At 41.0% G+C, this 19,420-nt stretch overlaps 1 protein-coding gene across 6 annotated transcripts; it reads left to right on the top strand.

Moving 5' to 3' along the window:
* Positions 1-83: 83 nt before the first annotated feature.
* LOC145878686 (forkhead box protein O3) lies at positions 84-18,958 on the top strand. Of its 6 annotated transcripts, none has more exons than XM_082974830.1 (4): positions 84-232; positions 609-732; positions 870-1,486; positions 15,389-18,958. In XM_082974830.1, exons 3-4 carry the CDS (start codon positions 908-910, stop codon positions 16,748-16,750), a joined length of 1,941 nt encoding a protein of 646 aa, XP_082830956.1. In that variant the 5' UTR covers positions 84-232; positions 609-732; positions 870-907; the 3' UTR covers positions 16,751-18,958. The 6 variants fall into 6 exon arrangements, with proteins under 6 accessions (XP_082830956.1, XP_082830942.1, XP_082830957.1 ...); XM_082974831.1 differs by having other exon boundaries at positions 93-232; positions 613-732; XM_082974816.1 differs by having other exon boundaries at positions 609-1,486.
* Positions 18,959-19,420: the final 462 nt, after the last annotated feature.

The following is a 19,420-nucleotide window of genomic DNA, read 5'->3' as shown; positions in this document are numbered from 1 at the left end:
TGTTCCAACCTGTCAATGTGATGCAATACAGTGAGCGTGTCACTTTAACGCCGATTCCTTCAATGCAATCCAGGGGGCAGGTCTTTTCTTTCATCTGGGACTACAGTACTAGTAGCCAGCTGGAGATGGCCTTGGAGGTTGTGCTTGTGGTGTGCACCGCTGCTCGGGATGAGGAGAGGGAGCAGAATCACAGGAAGAGCGAATGTTTTATTAATTCGACATGCAACATTGTGTAAGTAGCTGAACTCTTCATTTGTTGCAAATGCTGAAAATAATCTCTCGATGGTAACCAGTAGCTCACTGGAGGCAGGGAATGGAAGCTCTCGGCGGTGCTCCTCATAGCTACACGGTTAATAAAGGAAATGGTCAAGATGGCAGCTCCATTTGGAATGTGAAGGTTTGGATTCTTAACGCTAGCGTGCTATTTTTTTTTTTAATGTAACCCGCATATTGGAAATAGTAAACAAACACGGAACGCTGTTGATTGTATACACTAGCTAGCTAACGTTATTCTAGCGGGTGCGCTACACGCCATTCCCAAGATAGGTGATGGAATTCTGTTGGATCACTTATAATGTCGTATGTATAATAAATCAATTTGTTTACAGACAGACGCTGCAGTAATAAATGCACATGAAACAATGGCCTTTTGAATCGCACGATCAAGTTGCTGCGATCATCAGAGAAAAGACAGTCGACGGGACGCACGTGGAGTTCTATCATCAGCTGGAGGTGTGGAATGTGGACCGTGGACACATTTTACTCATTATGCATGCTTTAAATGAGTCTGGTAATTGACAGCTAATATTGTGCATGATAACCAAACAAATAATCGCCTATTATTAATGGAATGCAACTTTGTTGATCAGTATATACCGAATACAAGCAAGAAACCAAGGAGAGGAATATGGCTGAAGTATCACACAATGAACCACTCTCTCAGGATATTGACATCGATCCAGACTTCGAGCCCCAGAAACGACCAAGGTCTTGCACCTGGCCTCTGCCTCGACCAGAGTCCAATGCAGGGAAGCCTGAATCAAACGATGACATCATCCCTGAGGAAGAGGATGATGATGTCACAGCACCCAGCAGCTCTAGCTCTTATACGGTCAATAATGTGAATGGTGGCATAGCCATACATCAGAACACAAAGAACTCTTCTAAACACCCATGCTTCACCACAACCACTAAGGAAGAAGTACAGAACCCCACTTCCAAAGAGGAGGGGAATGACGTCGATGGGTCCTCCTTGTCCACACAGACGCATGCTGTCTCAGCTCTCAATGGCCTGGCCTCCCAACCTAGGAAGTCCTCAGCTAGGAGGAATGCCTGGGGGAACTACTCCTATGCGGACCTCATCACCCAGGCCATAGAGAGCTCCCCGGACCAGAGGCTGACATTATCCCAGATCTATGAGTGGATGGTGAGGTCTGTCCCTTACTTCAAGGACAAAGGAGACAGCAACAGCTCTGCAGGCTGGAAGGTGAGCAGCAGGGTGACATCACTGATATGGGATGATGCTTTCAGTAATAACAGTGTAACAAAGGCTGTGTGAGTGAGCCCATGTGTTCTTAGTGTGCACTGTCATCGGCAGGTGGAATCTGAATTGATAAAGATATATAATGCTTTCACTTGGAGTTAATCTGTGTTTTAGGTAGGCTACATACTGTACATATTGTAGCGAGGGGACACACTCAGGGTATTCAAACACACACATACCAAGGACCACAGTTTGATTTTTGGTATAAAGTCTTCCTCCATCTAGACCAGGGATAGGGGTGGGGGCCACAAAAGCTCAACTCATTAGGAGCTGCAAGTGGCTCGCGGGTCTTCTTACCCACATCCATACCCACACATGAAGTCAGAGCCGGCCCTAGCCTTTTGGGGGCCCCACGTGAAATTTGTTGCGAGTAGTGCCCCCCCCTCTTGACAGCGGAGATCAAATAAATAACTATCATTTTTAGGGTATATTTCCTGCAATTCTACACGGGACGTAGAGAAAATGTTTTTTAAAGCAAGTTTGCTGCAATTCTACACATTTTGCCATGGGGTGGAGCGAACAATGTGCAGTTTTAAAGCTAATTTTCTGTCATTCCTGAGGTTATATGGCCTTAGCTCAGAGTGTTCTTTTCGGTGCTACACATTAAAAAAATTGAAATAATTTTTGCATTGTAATTTCAGAAAATGTCCATAATATATCTGAGGCTAATAGTGGAATGATAGTGTTACTTACCCACCAGTGTTGTGATTGGCTGTGATATTCGCCTGTTGAGTTCTCCCGCTGGATTGGCATCTGTTGTCAAACTGAGAAATGCTGTTCTGACTTTGTGGCTGTGTTATCTAGTGGAAATCGCTGTCATTTCCTTGTTGCAAAAATTCTACACTGTTCGCTCAATTTCAGTTTATCTGAGATAACAAGCACTAATAGTGCTTGTTATTAGAGGTGGACCGATTCATCGGAATGGCTGATTTAATTAGGTCCGATTTCAAGCTTTCATAACAATCGGAAATTGGTATTTTTGGACGCCGATTTGGGCAAATTTATTTATTAGATTATTATTTTTTTTTTAATATTTATTTATTTGTATTTTTATTTTTTGTTGACCTTTTTAACTAGGCAAGTCAGTTAAGAACACATTCTTATTTTCAATGACGGCCTAGGAATGGTGGGTTAACTGCCTTGTTCAAGGGCAGAACGACAGATTTTTAGCTCAGGGATTCAATCTTGCAACCTTACAGTTAACTAGTCCAATGCTCTAACCACCTGCTTTACATTGCACTCCACGAGGATCCTGCCTGTTACGCGAATGCAGTAAGAAGCCAAGTTAAGTTGCTAGCTAGCATTAAACTTATCTTATAGAAAACAATCAATCAATCATAATCACTAGTTAACTACACATGGTTGATGATATTACTAGTTTATCTAGCTTGTCCTGCGTTGCATATAATCGCTTAGGTACACGTTGCTCCAACCATAAACATCAATGCCTTTCTTAAAATCAATACACAAGTATATATTTTTAAACCTGCATATTTAGTTAATATTGCCTGCTAACATGTATTTTTTTTAACAAGGGAAAATGTTTCACTTCTCTTGCAAACAGAGTCAGGGTATATGCAGCAGTTTGGGCCACCTGGCTCATTGCAAACTGTGAAGACTATTTCTTCCTAACAAAGACAGCCGACTTCGCCAAACGGGGGATGATTTAACAAAAGCGCGTTTGCGAAAAAAGCACAATCGTTGCACGACTGTACCTAACCATAAACATCAATGCCTTTCTTAAAATCAATACACAGAGGTATATATTTTTAAACCTGCATATTTAGCTAAAAGAAATCCAGGTTAGCAGGCAATATTAACCAGGTGAAATTGTGTCATTTTGCGTTCATTGCACGCAGTCAGGGTATATGCAACAGTTTGGGCCGCCTGGCTCGTTGCGAACTAATTTGCCAGAATTGTACGTAATTATGACATAACATTGAAGGTTGTGCAATGTAACAGGAATAACGTTTTGTTTTCGAGATGATAGTTTCCGGATTCGGCCATATTAATTACCTAAGGCTCGTATTTCTGTGTGTTATTATGTTATAATTAAGTTTATGATTTGATAGAGCAGTCTGACTGAGCAATGGTAGGCAGCAGCAGGCTCGTAAGCATTCATTCAAATAGCCCTTCGCAATGCATTGCGCTGTTTATGACTTCAAGCCTGTCAACTCCCAAGATTAGGCTGGTGTAACCGATGTGAAATGGCTAGCTAGTTAGCCGGGTGCGCGCTAATAGCGTTTCAAACGTCACTCGCTCTGAGACTTGGAGTAGTTGTTTCCCTTCCTCTATATGGGTAACGCTGCTTCGAGGGTGGCTGTTGTCAATGTGTTCCTGGTTTGAGCCCAGGTAGGAGTGAGGAGAGGGACGGAAGCTATACTGTTACACTGGCAATACTAAAGTGCCTATAAGAACATCCAATAGTCAAAGGTATATGAAATACAAATCGTACAGAGAGAAATAGTCCTATAATTCCTATAATAACTACAACCTAAAACATCTTACCTGGGAATATTGAAGACTCATGTTAAAAGGAACCACCAGCTTTCATATGTTCTCATGTTCTGAGTAAGGAACTTAAACGTTAGCATTTTTACATGGCACATATTGCACTTTTACTTTCTTCTCCAACACTTTGTTTTTGCATTATTTAAACCAAATTGAACATGTTTCATTATTTATTTGAGGCTAAATTGATTTTATTGATGTATTATATTAAGTTAAATTAAGTGTTCATTCAGTATTGTTGTAATTGTCATTATTACATGTTTTGTATATATAAATCGGCCAATTAATCGGTATCGGCTTTTTGGGTCCTCCAATAATCGGTATCGGCGGTGAAAAATCATAATCGGTCGACCTCTACTTGTTATCATTGTACCATCTAAATCGCTGTGAAATATGTTTTCAGTAACAAATATCGTTTTTACAGTTTGAAACTGGTGGACTAAAACTGAAACCAACACATTTTTGTCCACCGGCTTCAAACAACTATAAAAATGATATTTTTTTTGTTATTGAAAAGATATTTCACGGTGATTTAGATGGTACAATGATAACAAGCACTGCAAAGTGTAGGGTTTCTCACATAAACTGAAATTGAGCGAACAATTGCGGGTAAGTAATACTGTAAATCATTATCATTCGACTATCAGCGTCAGATATACTATGGACATTTTCTGGAATTACAATGCATACAAAAAAATGATAGCCAGCTGGGATTGGAAAGTGTGTGGCTGCCTGATAGAAACGAGGGACGCCCCATGCAGATATCACTGTTGCATGAGGCTCCTCCTGAGTGCAGCCAACACCACTCTTGTCACCAGGCCTATGACAGTGCTATAATAGAAGTAGATGCATACCTACATTGTCATTCAGCCCTCTTGATGAAGACCATTCAGAGAAAGCTGGACAATCAGATGCTGTCTCGAGTTTAGGACAGAACCATATAGGCCTACACTATGGCTCTGGTTTAGGAGACTTAGGCTATATACTGTCAGCCTGGGTCCAAACAGAATTGTTCAGTTTCACTTTACGCTACTCGTACTGTAACACTGAGTGGAGAGTTCCTCTGACTGCCACCGTCTTATCAGAGTATTTGCATGTAGAAGAGGCCCTTTGGCCTGCAGGGGATCTCGGGCTCAATGCAACAAATTACAACAAACACTTTTCTTGTAAAGGAATATTTGTCAGCAGTTGAAAATTAAACATTTAATTAAATTAAAACACATTTAGGGTGACCAATTGTTATGTTAGTGGAAGTTTAGGTTGGTGTCCTTTTGATCTGAGTTTATTTATTAGAGCAGTTTTCAGTAACACGATCAGAACAAAGGTGCAGTTAAAAACATTTGTTTCCCAAATGGCATCCTGTTTCCTTTTATAGTGCATTCGTTTTTACTAGGGTCCCGTAGGGTCTGGTCAAATGCAATGCACTACAGTATGTACGGAATAGGCTGCCATTTGGGATGCAACCAATGATGGGCTATTCATTTGTGATGGTAGATGGTGAATGATAGCCATTGATTATTTAAAATGGATGCATACAGCTGAGGACGAAAACAAAAGACCCCACTACCTGGCCTCAACAGCCAATGAAGGTAGTTATTTTCCTTTAATTTCTCCCGAGTGGAGATACTTCTTCATCCACCTTTTCCCATTTTATTAGTATTGTTTTTCCTGGGGAGTATTCATTAGTTCAGATAGTCCCTCTCATCAGAGGCCTCTCTTCTAGTGCCCTTCTAACCTGGTGGTTAAAGGGATAGTTCAGGATTTTGGCTATGAAGCAAACGTGAAGGAAGTTAGAGGTAGTTTCGCGAGCCAATGCTAACTAGCGCTCGCTTAGCACAAAGACTGGTGGCATGCTAGCTCTACCCGAAGACTTCCAGTCTCTGCGCTAAGCTAGTTAGCATTGGCTCGCAAAACTACCGCTAACTTCCTTCATACTGGATGCAGAAACATAAAAATGGTATCCATTAGTTCATCTGAGTCTTGGGAGGTAGATCAAGGTCTTCATTGCCAAAATCCTGAAATATCCCTTTAAGTTTATAATTTTGGTCCGCAAAGGGCTCTCTCTGGTCTGTTGTCTCTTGCCTCCGTTTGATTCTGGGGATTAGTTTGGCCTGGAAAACCAATCCATCCGTCATGGAATCGAGTCTAATGAAAGCTTCAGCTTTGCTGGATTTAAATGGAAAAAAGAGATCTGGAAATAGAAATAGTCTAGGTTTGTAATCCTGTGCAACTTTTGGATAGAGGTTTGTGGGTCTACAGAAATGGAACAATTAAAATTTTTGTGTTTTATTTTTATTTAACATTTATTTAACTAGGCAAGTCAGTCAAATTCTTATTTACAATGACGGGCCAAACCCTAACCCGGAAGACGCTGGGCCAATTGTGCGGCGCCCTATGGGACTCCCAGTCACGACCGGTAATGATACAGCCTGGAATCGAACCAGGGTCTGTAGTGATGCCTCTAGCACTGAGATGCAGTGCCTTAGACTGCAACGCCACTAGGATCATTACTATGATAATGAGCATAGTTATAACAATAAATCAATAACGAGGGTCATATTCTGGTGACGTGGGCCATGTCCGAATACCCATACTTGCGTCCTCAATAGTAGGCTGTTTGAGTATTTGAAAAAAATAAAGCTTAATAGTATATGACATGTTGAGAATCAAGTATACTTTTAATGCCCGGACGTCATACTAGTTTCGGCTTTAACAACAGCTGGTCATTTAGATATGGGGATGCGCTACCAAAATCATCTAATAGTGGGAAACAACGCAATGACGCATTCTCAGTATGCAAATATATAATTTTTTAATAGCATCTGACATTTCGAAAATCAAGTATGGTTTAAATCCCAGGATGTTATACTCATTTTGGGTCGTCATCTAGTAGAATTCGATGCACACTTTTCCACGGAGCATTGGAAGAGGTGGGCTGCAAGTTTTCTTCAAGTAGCAAACAACAAAAATAGGCTACTTAATTGGGAATATGCCCAAAGCTTCTTTGGTGGTTTTCAAATGTAGGCTAAGTAGTTTTTGTTCTCCTTAAAATGATCACAAGTATTGCATCTTTGGAAACATTCTTAAAAAAAATAAAATACAAATTCCAAAGTGGATTACTAGTTTCTCACTAATGTGTTATTTGTTCCCTTGGCCTTCGTCAGAGCCTTAAAACTAAATACTAAACCATCTTTTGATTTCTGAATTTGTCGGCACCGGGGACTCGGGAAATGGCTGCTTTATTAGTGTCATGTTAATCAGGCCTTTTGAGTTGAACATGTGGATTGTTTTAGTTTTGTTGGCTAGTCTACCTATTTCGTTTATGGATCAAGCCTTAGCAGTCATTTTCATCTCGTTCCCAATAATTTGTGCGTCTTCTTTTTTATGTTGCGGTTCTGAATTTCTGTGAACTAGCCTTTTGATTTGAACATTTAGAAAAGTTTTGGTGTGTGTACTAGGCTATTTGATTTCATTTATATGTTACAGCACTTTGGTTTCACTAAATATGTCGAAATGGAACTAAATGATCTGTTTGACTTCATCCCTTTTTAAATGGGATAGATGGGCTATATGGTCTACTACGGTGTAGGTCAAATGTTATAGGCAGACTGAGTAGGCCTATAACTAACCGATTCTATTCGGAGTTTAGGCTGGTTAATGGAAAAATTCAACCACACTCGGCCCCTCCCCACCTAAGCCAATCAGGAGCCGCTACTGCGTTGTGGCATACTGCATACTTTTTACTAAACGGTACATGCTAAATAGTATGCGCCGATGAGTAAATAGTATGCCGTTTTAAGTATGGTATTCGGAACCGTCCCTGATGATCGTTGTTTGCCAAAAATATTGCTATCCATAATATCCCCATGTAGATATTTTGTATTTTATTAGGATCCCCATTAGCTGTTGCAAAAGCAGCAGCTACTCTTCCTGGGGTCCACACAAAACAGGATACATAATACAGAATGACATGATACGAAACATCAATAGACAAGGACAGAACTACATACATTTTTTCAAAAGGCACATGAAGCCTAGATATCAATGCATGCACACACACTATCTAGGTCAAGTAGGGGAAAGGCGTTGTGCCGTGAGATGTTGCTTTATCTATTTATTTTTTTTAACCAGGTTTGCTGTTTATGTGAGCAATATGAGATGGAAGGAAGTTCCATGCAATAAGGGCTCTATATAATACTACGCTTACTTGAATTTGTTCAGGATTTGTGGATTGTGAAAAGACCCCTGGTGGGATGTCTGGTGGGATAAGTGTGTGTGTTTGTCCAAGCTGTGTGTAAGTTGACTATGCAAACAATTTGGGATTTTCATCACATGAATGTTTCTTAAAAAAAGAACTGATGCAGTCAGTCTCAACTCTTAGCCAAGAGAGACTGGCATGCATAGTATTTATATCAGCCCTCTGATTACAATGAAGAGCAAAACGTGCCGCTCTGTTCTGGGCCAGCTGCAGCTTAACTAGATCTTTCCTTGCAGCACTGAACCACACGACTGGACAATAATCAAGATTAGACAAAACTAGAGCCTGCACTTGATTTTTGGAGTGTACTGTCAAAAAAGCAGAGCATCTCTTTATTATGGCCAGACCTCTCCCCATCTTTACAACCATTGAATCTATATGTTTTGACCATGACAGTTTTTACAATCTAAGGTAACGCCATGTAATTTAGTCTCCTCAACTTGTTCGACAGCCACACGATGCATTACCAGATTCAGCTGAGGTCTAGAACTTAAGGAATGATTTGTACCAAATACATGGCTCTTAGTTTTAGAGATGTTCAGGACCAGTTTATTACTGGCCACCCATTCCAAAACAGACTGCAACTCTTTGTTAAGGGTTTCAGTGACTTCATTAGCTGTGATTGCTGGTGCGTATATGGTTGAATCATTAGCCTACCCGCACATCCTACCCGCGCTGAATCTGTGAGCTGTTAGGGCGCAGGTGTGCCAATACCAGAGAAGGCACATTTTCTATTTAACGCAACAGTTTTTGACAACTGTCGGTAGAGTTTAAAATGTGATGGAAACACATTGATCTTTACATTTTTATTTGGTACCTGAAAACTTAAGCGAGAAAGTGCACACAATGTACTATGTCGTCATGCACTGATTTTTTTTTTAATCCACAAGTCAATTTGGTGGAAACCCACCACTGGTGGGGAAAATACGCATATTTTCTTTATGCAGATTTTTGAATATTCACATGAAAGTCTGTCGCCAATTGGATGGGAACCTAACTAGTCATGGAAATAGTCACGCAACCAGCCACTCATGATTACTTGTGGGTGGCTAACACTGTTATGGCGTCCGCGTTCTTCCCAGCCGAAACAGTTCGGAAGAGTTTGTATGTGTTATGATGTCATTTTGTGACATTTTAGTTAGTTTTGGACTTCGGTAAGTTTTTTTTTTCTTTTTTCGACTGTTCAGGCACACAGCATTTTTTTCTTGAGGCGAGCCGAAGTCGTTTGCCCAATTCTACGACCCTTCGTCGGTGATTGGTCAACAGTAGGGATTCTTCAATGAAGTCTTTGTGATTCAACGAGAGATTTTTTTAAATTGAGAAATACTGCACCAAACATCTTATGTAAAATTGTGTGGCTAAGATCTTGGCAAAAATGTCAAAATGACAGATTTATTGAGTTGGATTCATTCTAATTATTTTGAGGAAGTGTATACTGGCTACGGCGTCTCAAAATGGACAAACAAGTACTATTGCCGTTTTTTTGTTTTGTTTTTCAAATGACGATTCGGCTTGCCTCCAGCCGAACTGAAGCATGCTGACAGCTTTAGAGATCACCATTTAGGTCTTAGTTTCTATAGGTTAGTGCTATTCTTCTATTGACACTATATATCTGGTACAGTAGTGTACTGATACTCTGTACACATAGGAAGAGGTTTAGTCTGCATATTAGGAATGGATTTAGCCTATAGCACTATGGTCAGCAGTTTATCTCAGCTATTAGACAGTGTGGCATTAAGGAATTTAAGATTTAGGCTGTCTATCTGGATCGGCTGAGCTGGGGCAAGGTCGGTGCATTATGTCCTTTTATGAAGAGTGGTTTGGGGCTAATCGTTGACGTTGTCAATCTATACAGTAGGTAATTCAGCTCCCACTTTGATAATAACGCTATGTTTTATGTCATACATTAGTGCTTCTGTTCAGCCTTGAATATAGCTTTAATATCTTGTATTTAGCCTTGAGGTCAACCCAACTTGTTCCATACATAACTTACCTATTTAGTGCACATTTGTCCTGAAACATTTTGTTTGTAAGTCCTTATTTTTTTACGGAATTGATGCATTATGTCAGGTTGCTAGACAATGCACCCTTTGCTGTAGCTATTGTCCTGGTACAGTGTTATGGGTCTACTTACTATGGTTCGTTTTTAATCAATGGGTGTCTTGCCATTGGCTGCTGGGCTCCATACCTCCATTTTTTTTTATTAATTTTTTTGGGGGCTGGTGGCCTGAGCACAAGAATCAGAATCAGCTGACTGGAAACTATGTAGATCAATGTCTAGCAGTACGAGGGAGTGAGAGATGGGACCGAGAGAGATTGATAGCGAGGGAGAAATAGAGGGTGTCTGAGGGAGAGACAGGGATGATGTGAGCGGGGCGAGAAATAGTGGGGGAAGAGGCATGCTGCTGGTTTACTCTGGATCTGGCGTTGCTTTGTGTAGACTGGCAGAATTCTGGTGTCTGTGTCGGTTTGTCTGTCTGTTGGTTTGTCGGTCTGTTCACAAGGAGGCTTTGGTCAAAGGCTGCTACCGGCTGCTGCTGTTGTATGACAGAGTGGGGGAAGGGAGCGCTACAGTGGGTGCTTTTAGTTCTGTCTTTTTACAGAAAGCACTGCATATTGGGCTCCCACTGCATCTCAGTGCTAGGGGCGTCACTACAGACCCTGGTTCGATTCCAGGCTCTATCACAACTGGCCGTGATTGGGAGTCCCATAGGGCGACGCACAATTAGCCCAATGTCGTCCGGGTTTGGGCCAGGGTAGGCTGTCATTGTAAATTGCCTAGTTAAATAAAGGTAAAAAATATAGATATTTTTATAAAAATATAGAGATCACATTCTACTTGCAATTATACATGGGAAAATACAAATAATACAACAATGTATAGATTTAGATCTGAATGAGGTAGGTTTGTGTAACCTAATCAGCTAAATCGATACAGCAGAGTATTGCGATATCTTGACTCAAGTATCAAAAATAATTGAGGATGATAATAATAAGTAGTTAACTCTAGCTAGCGCTAGTCAGCTGTTCCTGTGCCAAAACTCTGGAATTTCTCGGAATTTCTCGTTCTCTATCTCCTTTTTAAAATGGTGAGCCAGCATGTTTCCAGCACTTTTTTATTTATTTCTATGTCTGATCACAACTCGTTTTCTCATGGCTCTCTATTGTCCCTCTGCAGCAGACATGGTGAGCAATATGTTTGGCAGTATTGTACAGTTGAAGTCGGAAGTTTACATACACCATAGCCGAATACATTTAAACTCTGTTTTTCACAATTCCTGACATTTAATCCTAGTAAAAATTCCCTGTTTTAGGTCAGTTAGGATCACCACTTTTATTTTAAGAATTTGAAATGTCACTATAAATAGTAGGGATTTTATTTTGGCTTTTATTTCTTTCATCACATTCCCAGTGAGTCAGAAGTTTACATACACTCAATTAGTATTTGGTAGCATTGCTTTTAAATTGTTTAACTTGGGTCAAATGTTTCGGGTAGCCTTCCACAAGCTTCCCACAATAAGTTGGGTGAGTTTTGGCCCATTCCTCCTGACAGAGATGGTGTAACTGAGTCAAGTTTGTAGGCCTCCTTGCTCGCACACGCTTCTCCAGTTCTGCCCACAAATTGTCTATGGGATTGAGGTCAGGGCTTTGTGATGGCCACTCCAATACCTTGACTTTGTTGTCCTTAAGCCATTTTGCCACAACTTTGGAAGTATGCTTGGGGTCATTGTCCATTTGGAAGACCCATTTGCGACCAAGCTTTAGCTTCATGACTGATGTTGCTTCAATATATCCACATCATTTTCCATCCTCATGATGCCATCTATTTTGTGAAGTGCACCACTCCCTCCTGCAGCAAAGCACCCCCACAACATGATGCTGCCACCGCCGTGCTTCACGGTTGGGATGATGTTCTTCGACTTGCAAGCCTCCCCCTTTTTCCTCCAAACATAACAATGGTCATTATGGCCAAACAGTTCTATTTTTGTTTCATCAGACCAGAGAATATTTCTCCAAAAAGTTCGATCTTTGTCCCCATGTACAGTTGCAAACTGTAGTCTGTTTTTTTTTTAATGGGGGTTTTGGAGCAGTGGCTTCTTTCTTGCTGAGCGGCCTTTCAGGTCATGTCGATTATAGGACTCGTTTTACTGTGGATATAGATACTTTTGTACCTGTTTCCTCCAGCATCTTCACAAGGTCCTTTGCTATTGTTCTGGGATTGATTTGCACTTTTCGCACCAATGTACGTTCATCTCTAGGAGACAGAACGCGTCTCCTTCCTGAGCGGTATGACAGCTGCGTGGTCCTATGGTGTTTATACTTGCGTACTATTGTTTGTACAGATGAACGTGGTACCTTCAGGCGTTTGAAAATTGCTCCCAAGGATGAACCAGACTTGTGTAGGTCTACAATTTCTTTTCTGAGGTCTTGGCTGATTTTCTTTTGATTTCCCCATGATGTCAAGCAAAGAGGCACTGAGTTTGAAGGTAGGCCTCGAAATACATCCACAGGTACACCTCCAATTGACTCAAATGATGTCAATTAGCCTATCAGAATCTTCTAAAGCCATAACTTCATTTTCTGGAATTTTCCAAGCTGTTTAAAGGCACAGTCAACTTAGTGTATGTAAACTTCTGACCCACTGGAATTGGGATACAGTGAATTATAAGTGAAATAATCTGTCTGTAAACAATTGTTGGGAAAATTAAGTATCATGCACAAAGCTATAGTTTGTTAACAAGAAATGTATGGAGTGGTTGAAAAATGAGTTTTAATGACTCCAACCTAAGTGTATGTAAACTTCCGACTTCAATTGTATATAAAATGGCAGTATTGAATCGCAGTACATATAGAATCGCAATACATATCGTGTCAGCACCTACACTACCGGTGAAATGTTTTAGAACACCTACTCATTCAAGGGTTTTTCTTTAGTGTTTCTATTTTGTACATTGTAGAATAACAGTGAAGACATCAAAACTATGAAATAACACATATGGAATCATGTAGTAACCAAAAAAGTGTTAAACAAATAAGAAAATATTTTATATTTCAGATTCTTCAAATATCCACCCTTTGCCTTGATGACAGCTTTGCACGCTCTTGGCATTCTCAACCAGCTTCATGAGGTAGTCACCTGGAATGCATTTAAATTAGCAGGTGTGCCTTGTTAAAAGTTATTTTGTGGAATTTCTTTCCTCAATGCGTTTGAGCCAATCAGTTGTGTTGTGACAAGTTAAGGGGGTATACAGAAGATAGCCCTATTTGGTAAAAGACCAAGTTCATATTATGGCTAGAACAGCTCAAATAAGCAAAGAGAAACAACAGTCCATTACTTTAAGACATGAAGGTCAGTCAATACGGAACATTTCAAGAACTTTGAAAGTTTCAAGTGCAGTCTCAAAAACCATCATGAAGACCGCCACATGAATGGAAGACCCAGAGTTACCTCTGCTGCAGAGGATAAGTTAATTAGAATTACCAGCCTCAGAAATTGCAGCCCAAATAAATGCTTCAGAGTTCAAGTAACAGACACTTCTCAACATCAACTGTTCAGAGGAGACTGTGAATCAGGCCTTCATGGTCGTATGGCTGCAAAGAAACCACTACTAAAGGACACCAATAAGGAGAAGAGATTGGCTCAAACGCATTAAGATGGAAAGAAACTCCACAAATGAACTTTTAACGAGGCACACCTGCTAATTTAAATGCATTCCAGGGGACTACCTCATGAAGATGGTTGAGAGAATGCCAAGAGTGTGCAAAGCTGTCATCAGGGCAAAGGATGGCTATTTGAAGAATCTTAAACAAATCAAAATATATTTTATATTTAACACTTTTTTTGGTTACTACATGACTCCATGTGTGTTATTTCATAGTTTTGATGTCTTCACTATAAAATGTAGAAAATAGTCAAAATAAAGAAAAACCCTTGAATGAGTAGGTGTTCTAAAACTTTTGACCGGTAGTGTAGGTATCATATCATGAGGTCCCTGCCAATTCCCAGCCTTACAGCTAACCATGGTCATACCCACAGTGGTTGGCATGTTGCAAAGTCTTATCAACCTTGCCAGGCTAGTCAATAAGTAAAAGAATGGCTGATGAGTCGTGCATTAACAGTTCAGGAAAAGAGAAGCATGTTTCACTCCTGACTGGATGATAAAAGTGTGTCACTGCTTAGTTTAATCCTGTAATTGGCTTGGAGCGAGTCAGTGACCGAGGGGTTTTCGGGAAGTTTGATGTCAACAGACCAAACCATTGACCCATATTCAAATATAGACAGAACAGCCCACTGACCCATAGGAAAGAATAGGCCGGTTTGGTCAGTGATTTGTCTCACATCACAGAAATGTCCAGCTTTGCATAGTAGGCAGACGTGTGCATATCAGATTTTGCTAGGCAAAATGGTAGAGGCGTTTAGGACTACCCTTGACCACTCACACTTATCCATACATCTCTCAACCTACCCCTCTCCAAGCCCTGGTGCTGCAGACCCAGAGATGACTTACTGCAGTTCCTCCTCTCCCCTGCTCTCCTTTGCTTCGCTCTGTGGCAGGACTCCCTGTTAGTGTAACCTGAATGCACAGACAGACTCCAGCCCTTTAATTTAGAAGCTACATGGTTGAGAATATCTCCAGGGAAATCTGTTAGACCTTTTACAGCAGCAGACAGAAAATAGGTCACAGCTGCATTGGAATACTGTATCTCCCAGAATAAGACCCACACATTGCATAACTGCAGTGTAATAACCAGTGTGTGTGTGTGTGTGTGTGTGTGTGTGTGTGTGTATATATATTATTGTTTTCTCCCTTTACTTTGCCTCTCAGCTTTATGTCCAGTGTGTATGTATGATTGAGCACAGGCCTTTTTTTTCTTCTTTTTTTACAAAGGTTAACACATTTTTCACAAGTCTACTTATAAAAACTGCTTTTTGGAGCAATTTTACCACCAAGAATCTTTAACATCAAAGACAATCCACAAATTTGCATCAGGAATGAAATCAATACTGCAAAATTCAATATTGTATTAACCTCCTGTTAAAGTGTCACACAACTAACCCTTTCCTCTATCTCCAGAACTCCATCCGACACAACCTGTCTCTCCACAGTCGTTTCATGCGGGTGCAGAATGAAGGAACGGGGAAGAGTTCCTGGTGGATGGTCAACCCTGAGGGCGGGAAAGGCGGCAAAGCTCCACGACGACGGGCCGTATCCATGGACAACAGCAACAAGCTAATCAAAGGTGCTCGAGGCCGTGCCGCCAAGAAGAAAGCATCTCTAGGCCTACAGGCCGTCCAAGATGGCAGCTCCGAGAGTTTATCCTTATCCTCTAGCTTGTCCAAGTGGACAGGAAGTCCCACGTCTCGCAGCAGTGACGAACTGGATGCCTGGACGGACTTCAGGTCTCGCACCAACTCCAATGCCAGCACAATCAGCGGGCGTCTTTCCCCCATCCTGGCCAACCCAGAGCTGGACGAGGTGCTGGATGACGACTCCATCTCTCCCCTCTCTCCCATGCTCTACTCCAGTCCCAGCAGTTTGTCCCCCTCCACCGGCCCCCTAGGTCTGGCCGACCTGGCCCTCACTATGAACCTCAACGACGGGCTCCCTGACGACCTGATGGGCGACCTTCTGGACAACATCAGCTTGACGGCGTCCCAGCAGCCCCTGGGGCAGGAGGTGGAGAGTGGAGGACCCAATCAGATGGGGAGCTCAGTGTTAACCTTCAGCTGTTCAGGAGGTAGTAGTAGTCTGGGCATCCCATCCTCCAGCAGCTACGGGCCTCCCATCTCCATCTTCCAGCTCAGCCCCCCGTCCTCCTCGGTGACCTCCCTACGCCAGTCCCCCATGCAGACCATCCAGGAGAACCACCAAGCTTCCTTCTCCTGCCTGTCCTCTCGTTTCAACCACCACCACACCCTGCAGGACCTGCTGAGCCTGGAGACACATGGCAGCCATGTCAGCGACATCATGCTCACGCACTCTGACCCACTGATGTCACAAGCCAGCGCCTCTGTCACTTTGTCCCAGAATTCCCGGCGGAATGCCATGCTGTTCCGCAAGGACCCTATGATGTCATCAAACTGGGACGGTGCTGCGGGTCTGAATTCCCAGACTTCCTTAATGCCTGGTTGGCGGGCTCAGGCTGGCTTGTCTACACCTAACAATGAAGTGTTGTGCTCAAGCAATGACTTGGACCAGCAGGCCAAGCAGCTTCTCCAGCACCTACCGTCTCCCAGTAGAAACTCTTCTATGCAGCTTGGTGGCTCTGGTACCAACAACAGCACCTCTGAAAACCCATTTCAGTTGATCGCTCCGGACCGCTTTCCCGTCCCTGACGATCTGGATTTGGACGTGTTCAACAGCAGCCTGGACTGTGACATGGACACTATCATACGTAATGAGCTGATGGACGCTGACTGCATTGAGGATTTGTGAATACAGGCCCGGGACTGAGGCTCTGTTTAGTCTCTGTGTTGGGAGTTGAGACAGTAACCATCCGTATTATCAGTGGGATTTTAGTAAATGTGAAGTTAAAATGTGAAATAGACACTTATTTTAAGTCTCAGGGATTTATCCTTATGTGGTGATTTGTAAACACTGATATAAAAATTGAATGTTTTTTTTTTTTTAATTTTTACCCTGCTTCCATTGTCATATTTGTTAACCATACCTTAACCAACACAATATTTTTGCCAAACCAGCCATCAGTCCAGTGTGGTTGACTGCCTGTTTACATCTAACAAGCTCCAGAGAATGTTACCATTATTTTGTATATAATTGATTCAGCTTTTTATGCTTTTACCGGTATGTTCTCAGCAGAAAAGAGGACTAAGGAAAAAAAGCAATTGTGTATTTTTGAAACGCCTTGCATCAAAGAACCATTCCATGCACCTGTATCATAAAACATTTAGTTTATAAATGTTTAACGTCATCAAATGCAAGGTTATCCACATGGTGTTAATTGTACTGTATGTATGTGATGTTTGGTAAATTTTCTTCAGTGATTTTGATATTCAATACTCCTGAGAGAATTCTCTGCTTGTAAAGTTGCAATGTCAGACTCTGCACTATAACATGGCCTGTATTCAATAAAGCATTTCTGAGTATGAGTACTGATACAGGATCAGTTTAACCTTTTAGATCAGCACTCCGACTCTAAGAAGCTTTATGAATATAGGCCCAGGTGTTGCTTGATTGTTAGTCCTTATAGCAATTCATGATTGCTCTGGAAATGCGACCCAGATGCTCCGTACGGAGGTTTTGATGCAATTGCAGAGCCTCTGGAGGCTTGCAGAGGCCAAATCGAGCTCCGCACCGCATTGCTGTGCGCCTCCCAAATTTTGTAATAGTACGGAGGGCTCCGTATAGCTCTGCATTGACATGATTGGTTGATGGTACGTGGGGGCGGAAGGTGCTTTATAAATACATTAACTTTCTTGACAACTTCCAACAGCTCTGCGAAGCGCAAGAAGTTTGAAAGCTCTGACTTCTGCGGAGGCCACATCGCTGTAAATGCTGTACGGCCATTGCAGATGTTGGATTGACCATGCAGAACCTTTAAGGAAAAGCGTTGTAAAAAGGACTGGCAGTTGCATGGTAGCATACCATTTAGATGGCTTTTAAATAGGGAACAATAACAGTACAATATCTTCTTGAATATTGCCAAATCTTTTCCACATTCAAGAAATCCAATAAAAGAAAACATTGAAAATGTACTTTGTGCAGCACGCGCTTTAGTAGAAATAAGGGATAAAGTACAATTCTAAAGGCAAAACTGTCACAATAATTTAACAATGGATTTAACTCATGGTTTTCCAATATACTTTGTAAGAACAAAAAAGGGTCAACATAAGGGTTAAGTTTACAATCTCATCCACTGAGAATGGATCTACTTTGTATTTTTACTTATTTTGAACACCGAAAGAATTACAGCTTACAAAAATATATATTTTTTTACATTGGATAATCATTTACTCATGCTAAATATTGACATTTAGGCAAAGCCTGAAATATCAGATTATTGAAAAGATTCCATACAGAATCGGAAGCAATAAACTCTTAACATTCTGTTTAAATTATTGCCCCAAAAATAATATAATGTAAATATTTTGAGCCGATTTCTCACATGGAATAGGATTAAGTGAAGAGATTATTACCAAAATTTCGAGTCAACATACATTGTACAAGCTTTACGGGTGTCCTATGCTATTGTGTTGAAAATGTTAGGAGTTTTAATGACTCCTTATTTTCTTGACATCTATGTAACTCTTAACGCTACCAACATAGAAGTTCTATGTAATAAATGTAGATGGATTTAGACTCCTCATACAACATATTTTGAATACAGTACTTGGATTGGTTTCACGATGATTAGATATTAACCATTTGACTGGCTGGTTTTATGCTGAAATAATTTTTGTTTAGTATCATCATTAAAGTAATATTGCAGTATTATTTCTCGTACTGTAGATTACTCACTGCCTACCTATGATCTTATTAACCTTGCTGGTCCTAAATTTCGTCACTCTACTTGATGTTTGTTGGCATTTCCTTATGTATTTCCACTTTGGATGATGTAATGTAGGTCTAAGAAATGGTGCATGTAAATAAAAGCTTTGTGAAGCACTATAATCGTCTTGAAAATGTGTCTTGTTCTTTTATTGTATTGAATATTTATATCAATCTCAACATGTATTTTTTTTAAATACTCCACTGCTACTGCAAGTGTAACCTAGCAAAAATGGATAGAATTTATATAGCAAAATGTTTGAAGACAAAGGGAGCCTTCTTCTAAGAACATTATTCGATTTCCTATATGTCCTCAGACAATAGGTTGCTAGGGAAACATGCCATCTTAAAATGGGGGATTGATAGCTACCAGATGGTTAAAAAAAAAAACTGAGTACTGCCTTTTTGGGATCGGAATAGTATGGTGGTGTGTGGACACACACTTAATTCAACAACAAGGCCATGTTTTTTTATTAACCAAGCAAGTCAGTTAAGAACAAATTCTTATTTACAACAACCGCCTACTGGGGAACAGTGGGTTTTTACAGATTTTTACCTTGTCAGCTCAGGGATTTGATCCAGCAACCTTTCGGTTAT

This window comes from Salmo salar, chromosome 01 (assembly GCF_965601325.2).
Source record: "Salmo salar chromosome 01, fSalSal1, whole genome shotgun sequence".
In the NCBI taxonomy this organism is placed as follows: Eukaryota; Metazoa; Chordata; class Actinopteri; order Salmoniformes; family Salmonidae; genus Salmo; species Salmo salar.
The sequence above is the reverse complement of the archived record's forward strand: the minus strand, read 5'-3'. Positions and strand labels throughout refer to the sequence as shown.